Here is a 12,500-nt window from a genome sequence, read left to right as displayed (position 1 = left end):
AGTGTCTTGGTTACCTGCTAAACGTATACCTGTTCGTTTCAGCATTACCTGTGGACAAGAATGGAAGACACTGTCACAACCTGTCTCCTGCCGACCGCAAACTGATAGATATGTGTGTTGTCAAGACACCCAAACCTCTGACCGGTAAGCTGCATATTATTTTCCCTCAAAACAGGGTATTCTTATTCACCAGTTCCTTTGTAGGTCACAATTTGGAGATGGCTGTTTTTCTCCAGTTCAGAGGTGATGAAGACTAATGCATTGGAGTAATACTGGTCTTGAAACCTGCCTCCAGTTGTTGTCTCTCTCTGTGTACAGTGTCCCATGTCCAGGCAGCGAGGATGAAAGTCGCTTGTTCATTTCAGGAGACTAGTTCTGCACGACTCTCACTTACTCCATTACACATGTTGTGTGCATTTAGATCGCTTACTTCCCTTGGTTTATCAGAGCAGCGATCCTGCTTGGAATATTATTGTAAACCAGTATCACCTGGGAAGTGAGCAGAATTTATCTAACAAAACTTGGTCACTTGGTCATGATAGGAAGTCAAACTAAGGTGTGGTGAAATAGTAATAGTTTGATTTTTATATGATAAACTGTCATGCAAAAGCTGGTTAATGCGTACACCAAGTACAATGTTACCTGTGGTGTGAAGCCTCTCTGATGAGTGGACACCTCCCATAAAAGGACACCTGGAGTCTCTTTCTCTATTATCTTGACCCAAATATACCTGTCATGACAGCTGCCATCTGCAATGTAGAGACACTGTTTAATCACCCCAGTGGTGTCCTAGCTTTCATCACAGGTATATATAACCACTGTACAGGCAACTTTTTCCATACACCTTGACTCTGTGTTTGCTGTGTACCTCTTTAGGAGCTGTTGGGGATGTGGACGGCGATGGACAACCGGACCTGATCCAGCTGGACAGTCTGACGGTCAACACCATCGATGACCGCTATAGTTACCTCTCTACTGAAGGTGACCTTGTTCTCTCTCGACTCTCGCTCGCCCCGGTGCTAGAGGGAATTAGGGCAAAGCTGGTTCCTATGGAATTTCAACCATGGAGACAGTTTATGGGTTCATCTGGAAACAACAAGTACACGGAAAGCAAATTGAAGGTGGCGAGCTGAAGTATTTTGCAATCTCATGTTTTTGGGAGGCGGGTTATTATTAGTCTTCAAGTACAAATAACCAGTCTCAGTCAGCCTTTCTGAATGAGATAGTCCTTGGAAAAGCACATGGGTAATGCATGTTTGCTGGATTTGTGACACATTCGAGTCATACCTGTTTGCCAGTTTTGTGGCATAATTGTTAACACCATTTCATATTGATTGTCGTAACAACCATGGTTTTTTCTTTAGCGCATTTGGGTTAAATGTAAAATATCAACAAAAAACCCAAGAAGCTTCAAAGACATTGCAAACAGTAGGAAGAGATAGTGAATGAAAAAAATACGTTAATGATGCTGTGCATATAACAGTTACAGACATTAGTCAAACAAGATTCGAGAGTAAGATTGTCAGTATGAAAACTGACTACACTTAAAATTAAAAATGCACATTTCTTGAATGCAAATCTGTTTTTTCCAGAAATTTGTGTTTTGTGAAAATATAATTTCTGGCTGAGTTCTTGAAGAGATTAAAGTACTTCTCAGTGTTTTTCTGTTCATCAATATTTTTAATTTTCACCAAATACAAAAACTTGACCTTTCAGCTTGCTGGAATCTTGCGTAGTGACGCTAAGCTAAGCTGTGCGCGGGGCACTGTCCGCCGCATCGGTCAGTTCCAACGGTCCGCTACGAGCCAATCAAAGAAAGGCGCATGCAATCACACAAACTGCCCATCGCCACGCGAGCGTGGCGAGAAGCTCTTTTTTTAAAACATTTTGATTTTTAAATCTTGTTTACAAGAGAGTCAAAATGTTGGTAAATGCAATTTGAATTGATATGTACTACTTTCTTTTTGAATGTTGCATGTACAGAATAGTGCCATCAAAGAGTTTCAGCAAGTGTGTGTGTGCGCACGTGCGTGCATGTGTGTGTGTTCGTAATGCTTTCTCTACCTGTGACCTTTTTTATACTTCATGTGCTGTCATTTACGCAACATTTTTACATATCAAATCTTGACATGTGAAAGTATTTTATTCACTTGTTTTGTGAAATATCTCTACATATCTGTTTTATACCTTTACAACAATGATGCATAATTTTGTTATGTATTGCTGCCATGGGTCCGTCTGTACGTATAAATATGTTCTGTTCTTAACAATTTAGGAAACACTTTTTTTTTAGAAAGGTTCTGACTTCCCATACTTTCTTAATGTGTGTGTGTGTGTGTGTGTGTGTGTATGACATTATTTCCTTTAATTGTTTTTGCTAACCATTTTTATAGGTTTACAGAGTGTGTGGATATTTTGTCTCCTTTTTGCCTTTGCATGATGATCTTAAGTGCTTATATATAACTTTCATAGTATCTGGTTTATGCAGGAAAACAAATATAAAGCATTGCTAATGGTCAACTAAAGTCTGTTTCTGGTATTCAGTGAGTGTGTGCCTCTGTGTGTGTGTGTGTGTGTGTGTGTGTGTGTGTTAATGGTTTCAGTGTGTATAAATCTATTCAAATTCATGCAAATACAATGCATTTTACCAACCTACTTACCGACCCAAGTAAATTTAACACCAGGCCGCAGGAGTATTTTCACACCCAGACATTAAAACTGCATGCAGTCTGTCTTGTTGACAAGCACTTCTGCACAGTCCATATAGCAGAATGCACACACACACACACAAGGCAAACGCACACACAGACATACACACCACAAACACACACAACACAACACATGCGCACGCACACACACACACATGACACAACACACATGCACAAAACATACAGCCTTACTTTATGACAAGTCATTTTTACCTTCTGTAATTGAACGTTCTGTGGGAGAACTTTTATAAAAGCATAAAACATACATTTATTTTTCATACCTTATCTCCTTGTAACAAAAAGACAAGAAGCACAAGTACCATTCAACAAACATATATATCATAATTATAATAAGTTATAATAATTAAATATATCACAGTTTCACGTTTGAATAGTTCGAAATGTTTGTCAAGTTTGTCACAGCTTAATTTGCGTAGACTTTATGCTGTCTGTCTCACCATCTCATTTCCATGGAAGAAACTTCCCATCGGGAAATCCAGAATTCCTGATCGATCTGAACACATTTCCCGAATGTATACAACCTACAAAACCGATTTTTTTCCCCTGATTTTAAGGATTCTCAGATTTTAACCATGCATATCTATACTGCAACAGCATTCTGTATGAACTATGAATTGTGATGAATGTTTCTTTACTGAATGAATGAAGGTTAGCAAATCAATTGCATACTCTCTGGTTATAGAACATTATTTAAAACTGTAATGTAAACTATTTCAAAGGGTCTCCGCAGATGGAGCTAGCAATGAAAAATATAACAAATTTTATTTAATGACCAATAAAAGAAGAAAAAAAACCTCTGTTCTTATGCGTAGTAGCTGCTCCAAAATGTACTGAAAGACATACTGTGAGGTTATAACAAAATGTGAGAAAAAGAATAATTTGCTGTTTTCTATACACCGTCAGGATGTGCTAGTGGTGCAAACAAGTATGATCCTTTTTCATGCAAAGAACAAAGTTATGGCCCATCGTGCTCTTGGAGATATATCAGATCTTCCCTTTTTTTGTGGCACCCAACAATCATTTAAATATTTATGAGATTACGAACAACAGGCGGACTTGATCATTGACCAGTCAGTCAATCAATCCATCAATCAAGTGTGTGTATCAGTGATATCTCTTATTGTGGTCAACCATCAAGCTAAGAAAATCGCTTCGTAACTAACCTACAAAATACTAGGAGCTCTACTTTTGCCTCAGAATCGGAATTGAACTAATAAACTGTATTGCGTGTGAAGCTTTGTCAGATTCAAAGAAAATTGACACAAGAGGGACTTCTTTCCCATGAGTGCAAGAAACCATGGTGATCTGTGAATCTACTTTAAAATCAACAACCATTAAAAACAGTTTAAACGTAACATACTATACAAGCACTTTCCTACCATTCCAAAGCACCATATAACCTGCCGGAAAGTTTTAAACAGTCTCATGAAGGATTCTCAACTTTATGGAACACCATCACCGCACGGAAGCTAAAAATCGCTGTATCTATGTACCAGATCTTCACTGGTACTGAGAATATTCAGACGCTCTGTATCACAGTGTTATCAAGGGTCTTCTCTGCCAGAGGAAAACACAGTATCCCACGTCCATGACATTCAAGAAAAAGCAGTTTGCACGGAGCTGCAAAATAACCTATTTGAAATACACTGGACACGTGTTCAACGGCAATCCAGCTTTGTATTCCTGAAAGTTCTTGATGCCATGCACTGCCTTCAACGTATAACCTCTATATCTGCTAATGTGACAAAAAACAACAACGGCGTAGCAATATCAACCATCAGTACCTCATTGACAGCAAACGTGCTTTGCTCTAATAATCGATCATAGAATATTCAAACAAACAGCAGTTGAATAAAAGGTCGTCCTCCTGGGCCATTTTCTGCAATTCGTGTGTTCGTGTGTTTTAATTTAGTTGGAGTCTCAGGCCATGTCTAACAATGTTCACCGTGGTAGCGTTTCTCCAAGTTCCTGAAGTCACAGATCGCCTTCAACTCAGATATGTTGGTTGGTTATTATTGTTTTGTATTGTCTCTTCAGCTGATATTGCTATTCGAGACTGATGCGCGTTTGTTGCCTGCCTCAGTTCTTCAACTAAGAACCTATCTAATAACAGTTTAACATATAGCTCAACGGTAACATCAAGGACCATCGGATTCCGTCACCAAAACAGTAGGCCACTTTGTGGCAGTCCCAGGAGTCGTGCTTCTACAAGTTCCTGAAGTCACACATCGCCTTCAACTGAGAACCTATATATCAACAGTTTAACATACAGCTCAACGGTAACATCAAGGACCATCGGATTCCGTCACCACAACAGTAGGCCACTTTTTGGCAGTCCCGGGGGTGGTGCTTTGTCTGGAACTCAACCTGGAGCTCCTGCCAGACTTGATAGGGGGCAACTTGCCGCTCTGTCTGTCGTCTGAATTCCTGCTGGAAAGGTTGGAGTAGGTCCTTCCCGTGGAGATGGTGGAAGGCTTCTTGGAGGATGGTGAGGAGGTCTGCTGACTGCTGGGCGGAGTGTCAGGACCCCCGTAGGAGAAGTCCATGTGTTGGATGGTTTCTACTGTGAGAAGGTCGCTGCTGTAGCCCTTGTTGATCATCCTCTGGCTCAGCGGGAGATGCTCAGGGATTCGGATGTCCTCGAAGACCTGGAAAAAAGATGAAAGGAAGGCATGAATCACGATGACGAACCCTACACTTCGATAGTTTGTGGGATATTTTTGCATCACTTTTATTGTATTTTTACGAATACAAAATTGCTGTGATCATGCATTAGAATGTACATGATCAGTTATGAGGATCGAACTACCCGGGGAGTGACATCAGTTGGTCAAGTCCAAACGTAGACATCGCACATCTATTACACTCATATTTAACCACAATGTCAGTGATAGAGACATTTTGAAAACGCATATCCGCACCACTGCTAACCTCGTCTTCGGGACCTCGTACGGCGATCCCTTAACTCTTCAAATATATCGCCTCATACTCCAAGAGACCATTTAACTTACAGGTGTTGTGAGCGCTTGATAAGGCGAACAGAGTTTCCCGAAACGTGCCGTCTGCTTGACCGGAATCTCCCCGTACAGCTGCCGTCTGCCCTGTCTGTCACGCTGCTTGCGTTGCAGTTCATGCTCCACTTTGTAGCCCAGGAAGGTCTGTGACACGACCGATTATAACGTGCAGTTACATTTCTTCGGTGAAGCAGGCTCATGCCATTATTCGTTAGGCCTAAGTTAAACGATAACTTTTAAAATTGTCAGAAACAGTAACGTGTAATAATAATTCAGGTATCAGAGAGAGAGAGAGAAAGAGAGCTAGAGGGGGGAGAGGGAGAGGGAGAGGAGAGAGAGAGAGAGAGAGAGAGAGAGAGAGTAACCCACAGACAGACAGACAGACAGACAAACAGACTGACGGACCCAAACAAAGACACAGAGATGCATAGAAAGGCAGAGGGAAGGAGGAAGTTGGGGGGTGGGGGGCAAAAAGGGGGTTATTTGTGTAAAATATACGAGGCAGGGTCGGCTACCATGAAAACATATCATTTGTCAACATAGCTGGTGTGGTTTGTCAGAGGCATGCCCCCCCCCCCCCATCCCCCTCCAAAAACAAACAAAAGAAATACATAAAGCAACAACAGAGAAACAAAGAGAGGATAAGAACGAACAGAGAAGGGAACTATCATATTCAACAGAACAAACGGAAACAGGTTCGAGGAAATAAACTTGGCCAAAAAATTATTGCAACAACTTTCGCACGCTAACAAAAGCGGTAAAACGCAATCCATTTTAGTTCAACTTTATATGCTGGAAAAGGTAATTATGTCCACTGTTTATATCATTTGTCCGATCGGTGGTAATTTGTATAGGCATCCCGTTACAGCCTGTCAAACAAGGTCACCCCTAAAATCGACCTGACAAAAACTATACCCCCGTGTTTTAAAATCTGCAAAAAAATCAGAATGTGCCTTTACCAAATACTTCTGACTACTGTTAGAAACGCCATTCAATTACCAGTTCAAAGCATTTTGTTTGATGCACCTTACTTCTCTAGTCTTTGTGTAGCCTTTTGACAAAGGCGGTAGGGGTCAACCGTTTCAGAGGCCAAAAAAGGCACGTTTTGCGGCCATTTTTGAGGGGGTCCTCCACTTAAAGAGCCATATCTGCTCAAGTTCTTAATGAATTGCTTTAGAAATTTCAGAAGTTATGACCAAAAGGCTGACCAAAATCTGTGTTGATTTTGGTGAACGTGTATACTAAGCGTGTCTTATTACGCAACGTTTCCGAAAGACCTAAACAAATATTCGTATTAATTCAGGGTTTAAGGACAAAAAAATCGTGACTTTGCATGCTAAGACAAAAATGGTTGAGCCAATCGTCGACAAAGTTTCAGGCAGATCTGAGTGCTGGTTTACATTTGCTGGAGATGGGAACGCACAAGAAAAATTATCGATCATCGTCTTTGGTACTGTATACAGTCTCCGAAGAGTTATACATTCTGATTTTTTGCAGATTTTAAAACACGGGGCTATGGTTTTTGTCAGGTCGATTTTAAGGGTGACCTTGTTTGACAGGCTGTAACGGCATGCCTATACAAATTACCACCGATCGGACAAATGATATGAACGGTGGACATAATTACCTTTTTCAGCATATAAAGTTGAACAAAAATGGATTGCGTTTTACCGCTTTTGTTAGCGTGCGAAAGTTGTTGCAATAATTTTTTGGCCAAGTTTATTTGTTCCAGAAATGACGATAACAATAACTATAAAATAAAATAAAAACATAACTAGTAGGCATGTAATACTCCAGAACTGACTAAAACATGTGCGAAAGGCTGAAAAAGTGTGCATGCTGTTGACAGCAGAAACGAAGCAAAGGAAAAAAAAGTGAAAACACTAAAGAAACGTGCATCAAGTGCAAAGCTGGTGGTGGTGGTGTATATACCTTTGACCGGTCAAGGCCAAAAGGAAAAGTCTGTGCGCGGTACTTAAGCCTCAGCTCGGTGCGTGGAACTTTGCTCTTGGACTCTTGCACGACTGCCACAGACTTGGGGCGAAGCTTCTGTGCATGCACAAGAAACAACAACGCGTGCAACCACAAGACGAGACATGGACATCATCACGGTGAAAATACACGCACGGTGCAGTCATGCAGGACTTGCAGTCATTCATTAAGACAATTTCATAGAGAGATTTCGAGCAGCATGGTTTTTGTAGGAGGGAGGTGAACATTTTGTGAGATTACGAAGCATAGGTAAGCTTACATAGTTGGGATTTCACACGTTGACCATCACGTTGGCCTTTATGTCACTTCGTTCATTCATTGATCCTAAAACAATAGTCTGTTTTCTCACTATATTTTGTTCTTTTCTTTGTCGAACGATATAAACTCTGCTCAAAATTTCCCTGTTAACCTTCAATTGTGTTTCAGCAGGATACGAAAACAGAAAATCATTTACCAGTAACTTCAACAATCAATATCAGTAACAAAGTCAAAGACAACACTCTCTAAACAAGACAAATGCAAGCTTAAATAACGAATACGATATGAAGACAAACCATGATCAGACAATCAACTATGTTAAACTATAATTGCTAGGTGAAGGTCAAATTGTGTTACAGTGCAAATGCCAAAATTGTACAAACAGCAAATAGCAAATGTTCAGGTGCTCCTCAATCACTTGGTAAGTTACTACTTCAGGTACAAATATTTACATTTAATTATATCAATCGCATCTGCATTTCTTTTACAAATTAGACATCAAAATTCAAAGTAAATGTTCACATAAGGACACCTGCATCGTTCTTTGATACTGAATACGTTGAAACCAAATAAAAACATAAAATAAGACACCAGCATTACGTAGTTTTTCACGAATTTCTCGACCATCTTGCTTTCAAATTCATCAAGTTTTAACACTGACCCCTAGGCAGACACTTAAGACAAACACAATAATCATGCAGTTACAAAGGTTACATAGAAAGAAAAAAAAAGATGTCTGTGTTCACTTACAGTTACACACCGGATACATGCAAATCGTTCATTATTGTTTGCCAGCAAGTGCCATATCTTAACGTTGACCAGTGCCTTTTGCTGTTCTGATATCCAGTGACATTTAGTTAATTCATTATGCACAGAAAATGTCATATTTGGCGACTTCTCTGCTAGCCTGTATACTTGTGAAAAGCGTGAACTGCTAATGAGCTACCTTGCAAAACTAAGTATCTATTCTCTCGGTACCAAAAAGTGTAATAGAAACTGACTTACGAGTGAAAATATCCTTAATCTACAAAACTGTCCGTGCTAAATGCTAAGGCCTAAACAAAAAAAATAGGTGTGGTTACGGTAACCCGACCTACCCTATTTTTAGGGGCCGACCCTATTACTTTTTATTACATTTGTCAAAACAAACAAAAAACCACACAAGAAAACGAGTGCAGAAAACGCAATGAAAGCGAAAGCGCCCGAGTCGCACACTTATTTCCCTGTCAAGTAGGTTTAATTTGTACACATTAGAAAAAAAAGTTTAAAAAAAAAGTGATTGCCTACCTTCCTACCCTATTTTTTTTGGCTATGTTACCGTAACCACACCTATTTTTTTTTTGGCCTAAGTACCCTCAGTAAGTGCTATGCCGAAAACAGTGCATGTAATCTTACCCCGTGCAGTTAAAAGTGTCCAAATCTTGCATGTGTCTTTAACCCTAAACGAAAACGAGAAAGAAATCGACGACATGTAAAAATAATAGCCTACATACCATCTTTTTAGTTTTTGCAGAATTACTACGCACACTCTCTGTCTCAGTGCCGTTCATGGCATCTTCCAGCTCCTCCTCCGATTCTTCCCAAGATTCCTCGCCTTCCTCGTCATCTGTGACGTCATCTTCGTCTGTCTTCTGGTCGTCTGCTTCGCTATTCGTTTTCTCTTCTTCTTTGCTGCCTGACCCCGCGATTGGAATTACTGCGCATACATAAATAAAGTGCAGTAGAAAAGGAGGTCAATATACTTCCAACGAGAAGAATTAACACACACAAATCTTGACTGACAGGTACGACTGTCAGATTATGCTGAAGATTCTTAAGCAAATCATATGAAAAACTTTAAATGTACATCCTAATAAAAAGATCAAGAAAGGTAAGTGTATGAAACGTTTTATGTTCCACGGGGAACCTACGAAAGAATCATTTTTTGTAAATAAACGTTCAATGAACTTGTTTGTTGTTTTTAATTCTTGATTAAGGAACGTTGGGAGTTTGTCTGTTTGGGATTTTTCGTGAATGTACTCGCTTTGCGAAAAAAATTCCTGGATTTCAGCGGGACAATTTTAACCATCAGATACACTAGCGCGCAAAATCTACAAGAGAATAAAAACAATAGATCTAAAAACTCACGATTTTCTTCCTCCGAACTCCAGGGTGTCTTAGGATGAGTCCAGCTCTTAGGGTTGCTCAGGTTCCAAGGAGTGCTCTGAAATGTTAAAAAGCATGCAGTTGGAAGTGAGACATGCACTCTTCCTTCAAGCAATGTCTCTCTTGGAGTATGTGGAGTATATGCCAAACGGTAAATGTAGAGACTATAGAATTTTAATTAACGGAACACCACAGCACAACTTCCACCAGAAGAAACTCTTCAAAGTCCTCACGAACGTTATTGCAGAAAAAAACAACGCGACACAGATACTTGGACTGTTCCCTGATATTCCAAAATAGTGATGCTGAAGCATGCATGCATCGAGCGATCGAAGTCCACTCTGACGATCTTCACGTTGGTGGGATGCGCTTCAGACTTGGTTGCCAACCTTGTTGTACATGTTCCAGACGGTCGGCTTCAACACCAAAATGTGTCCAATATATTATTTTGTAACAAGGAAAAAGGAATCAATCGACTGTGACGCAAAACCTATTCAGAAAACAATACAATTGAACCTTCCCTTCAAGACCTCGCAAATCTGAGAAGATCGGGTCTTAAAAAGGAGGTAAATCTACAGAGGTTATGACCAGGACATTTGAGAAAACTGGGTCTTAAAAGGGAGGGAGTCTTCAATGGGTGTGTGTGTGTGTGTGTGTGTGTGTGTGTGTGTGTGTCTGTGTGTGTATGTGTCTGTCTGTGTGCCTGTGTGTGCCTGTGTGTGTGTGTCACTGTGTGTGTGTCTGTGTGTGTGTGTGCCTGTGTGTGTGTGTGTGCCTGTGTGCCTGTGTGCCTGTGTGCCTCGGTGTGTGCCTGTGTGCCTCTGTGTGTGTGTGTGTCTGTGTGCCTGTGTGTGTGTCTGTGTGCCTGTGTGTGTGTCTTTGTCTTAAAAGGGGGGGGGGGGTGGGGGGATTCCACTGTAGCAACTTACCTGGCCAAAAGTTCCAATGAAGTGTCCGTCTGGTGTCCACAGTCTTGCCGTCTTGTCTGTGGAGGCGGTGAGCACGAACTCACCAGCGTCGTGCTGAATGTACTCCACGCTCACCACGGGGGCGTCATGGGCCTTCCAGTAACACTCCAGTGGTGGCGCTGTTTTTACTATCTGAAATCAAAGAGGCCACGATGATCATTTCCTAAGCTTTGTTTTTCCATTTCCTTTGATATGCTGGTATTGAGCAATGTTTGTCAGAGGAAACGCAAGTAAAGGGTATTCCCTATTCCTCAACCCATATAAACTCGACCCGATTTATTTTCGAAAATCGTCTCTTACAAAAAACGGTATTGCACAAGGAAATAATTATAACGATTGAACAAGTATATTACAAATCATTATTCCAGGGAAAAAAGTACCAATTAGCCGATAGAATGAAACATTGATGATTTCTTGACATTGTACTGACTTTGTCCAGTTGCTTGACACAGTAGTCCATGATGTCCCAGACCTTGATGACGCCCTGCGTGTCCCCCGTGACGAGAAGGCTGTTGTTGGGCTTGCTGCACATGGCCAGCACGCTCTCGTCTAGACCTTCAGGGGCGTAGAAATTACCTGCACACACAACAAGCTATATCCTCAGGTCAAAGGTACATGACCTTATCTAATTATAATGTACTTCTGCTCAGGGGTGTAGAAATACCTTGCACACACAAGTTACACCCTCAGAGGCGAGGAAACACCGTGCATACGTTACAGTTAATCTGTGAAACCAGGGACTACGTGTATTAACTAAACTATTTTAGGTAATACATGAATTAACTGTTTTTTTCCGTCAGTTAATTCATGTATTACCTAGTTAATACACGTATTCCCTGGTTTCACAGATTAACTGTAACGCATACACAGCAAGCTATACTCTCAAAATCATTGCAAAAAGAGAAAGAAAAAGTGAACATGACAAGAAAACTACTTTAGACAAAGGAGCGAAGTCAAAAAGCCAAAACACTGTTATACTGCGATGAAAGCCGCTCGGAACTTTTAAATAACAGTAAACGAGAGTAACACCAAACTAGAAAACAATTTCAACCTTTTTTTTCTCAGTCTCATCCCTTTTTGTCCCGCTAGTAAATACGTTTAGTCATTTGACGACAAAAGAAGATAGTGTGTGACTTTCTCTATCCCCACCGTATGCATGTATGGTCGTAACCTAACCGAACCCTACCCAACCCCAGTAGGGAACCTAGGTCAACTTATCCCCACACAGCAAAAACCCAATCCAACACAACCCAAGCAAAACCAAAACCTTATCTTGTACAATCCAACCCGGAACCAGCACAACCAAACCAAACCAAACCAAACCAAAGGACATCCCAGCAATATAGCGGACCCAACAGTACGGGAAGAAACAAAAGCCAAAACGCAGTTATTCA

General features: G+C 40.7%; 2 protein-coding genes across 9 annotated transcripts in view; one reads left to right on the top strand and one right to left on the bottom strand.

Moving 5' to 3' along the window:
- The window catches only part of LOC138958865 (uncharacterized), a 32,503-nt gene extending 29,978 nt beyond the window's left edge, over positions 1-2,525 (top strand). For all 3 annotated transcript variants that reach the window (XM_070330176.1, XM_070330175.1, XM_070330177.1), the window contains exons 13-14: positions 43-144; positions 877-2,525. In XM_070330176.1, the coding sequence (XP_070186277.1) occupies positions 43-144; positions 877-1,133 (359 nt within the window). In that variant the 3' untranslated portion in view covers positions 1,134-2,525. The remainder of the gene's footprint in view (positions 1-42; positions 145-876) is intronic.
- Positions 2,526-2,884: 359 nt separating this feature from the next.
- Positions 2,885-12,500, bottom strand: part of LOC138958863 (cilia- and flagella-associated protein 337-like) — a 90,282-nt gene continuing 80,666 nt past the window's right edge. For 4 of the 6 annotated variants that reach the window (XM_070330167.1, XM_070330170.1, XM_070330172.1 and 1 more), the window contains 7 exons: positions 11,537-11,682; positions 11,068-11,238; positions 10,121-10,196; positions 9,487-9,689; positions 7,676-7,792; positions 5,741-5,887; positions 2,885-5,377 (listed from right to left, as the gene is read on the bottom strand). In XM_070330167.1, the coding sequence (XP_070186268.1) occupies positions 5,015-5,377; positions 5,741-5,887; positions 7,676-7,792; positions 9,487-9,689; positions 10,121-10,196; positions 11,068-11,238; positions 11,537-11,682 (1,223 nt within the window). In that variant the 3' untranslated portion in view covers positions 2,885-5,014. The remainder of the gene's footprint in view (positions 5,378-5,740; positions 5,888-7,675; positions 7,793-9,486; positions 9,690-10,120; positions 10,197-11,067; positions 11,239-11,536; positions 11,683-12,500) is intronic. The other 2 variants (XM_070330169.1, XM_070330171.1) reach the window with 2 other exon arrangements.

Source organism: Littorina saxatilis, linkage group LG2 (assembly GCF_037325665.1).
Source record: "Littorina saxatilis isolate snail1 linkage group LG2, US_GU_Lsax_2.0, whole genome shotgun sequence".
NCBI classification, from domain to species: domain Eukaryota; kingdom Metazoa; phylum Mollusca; class Gastropoda; order Littorinimorpha; family Littorinidae; genus Littorina; species Littorina saxatilis.
Note: the sequence above shows the minus strand (reverse complement) of the source record. Positions and strands in the feature narration are given on the sequence as shown.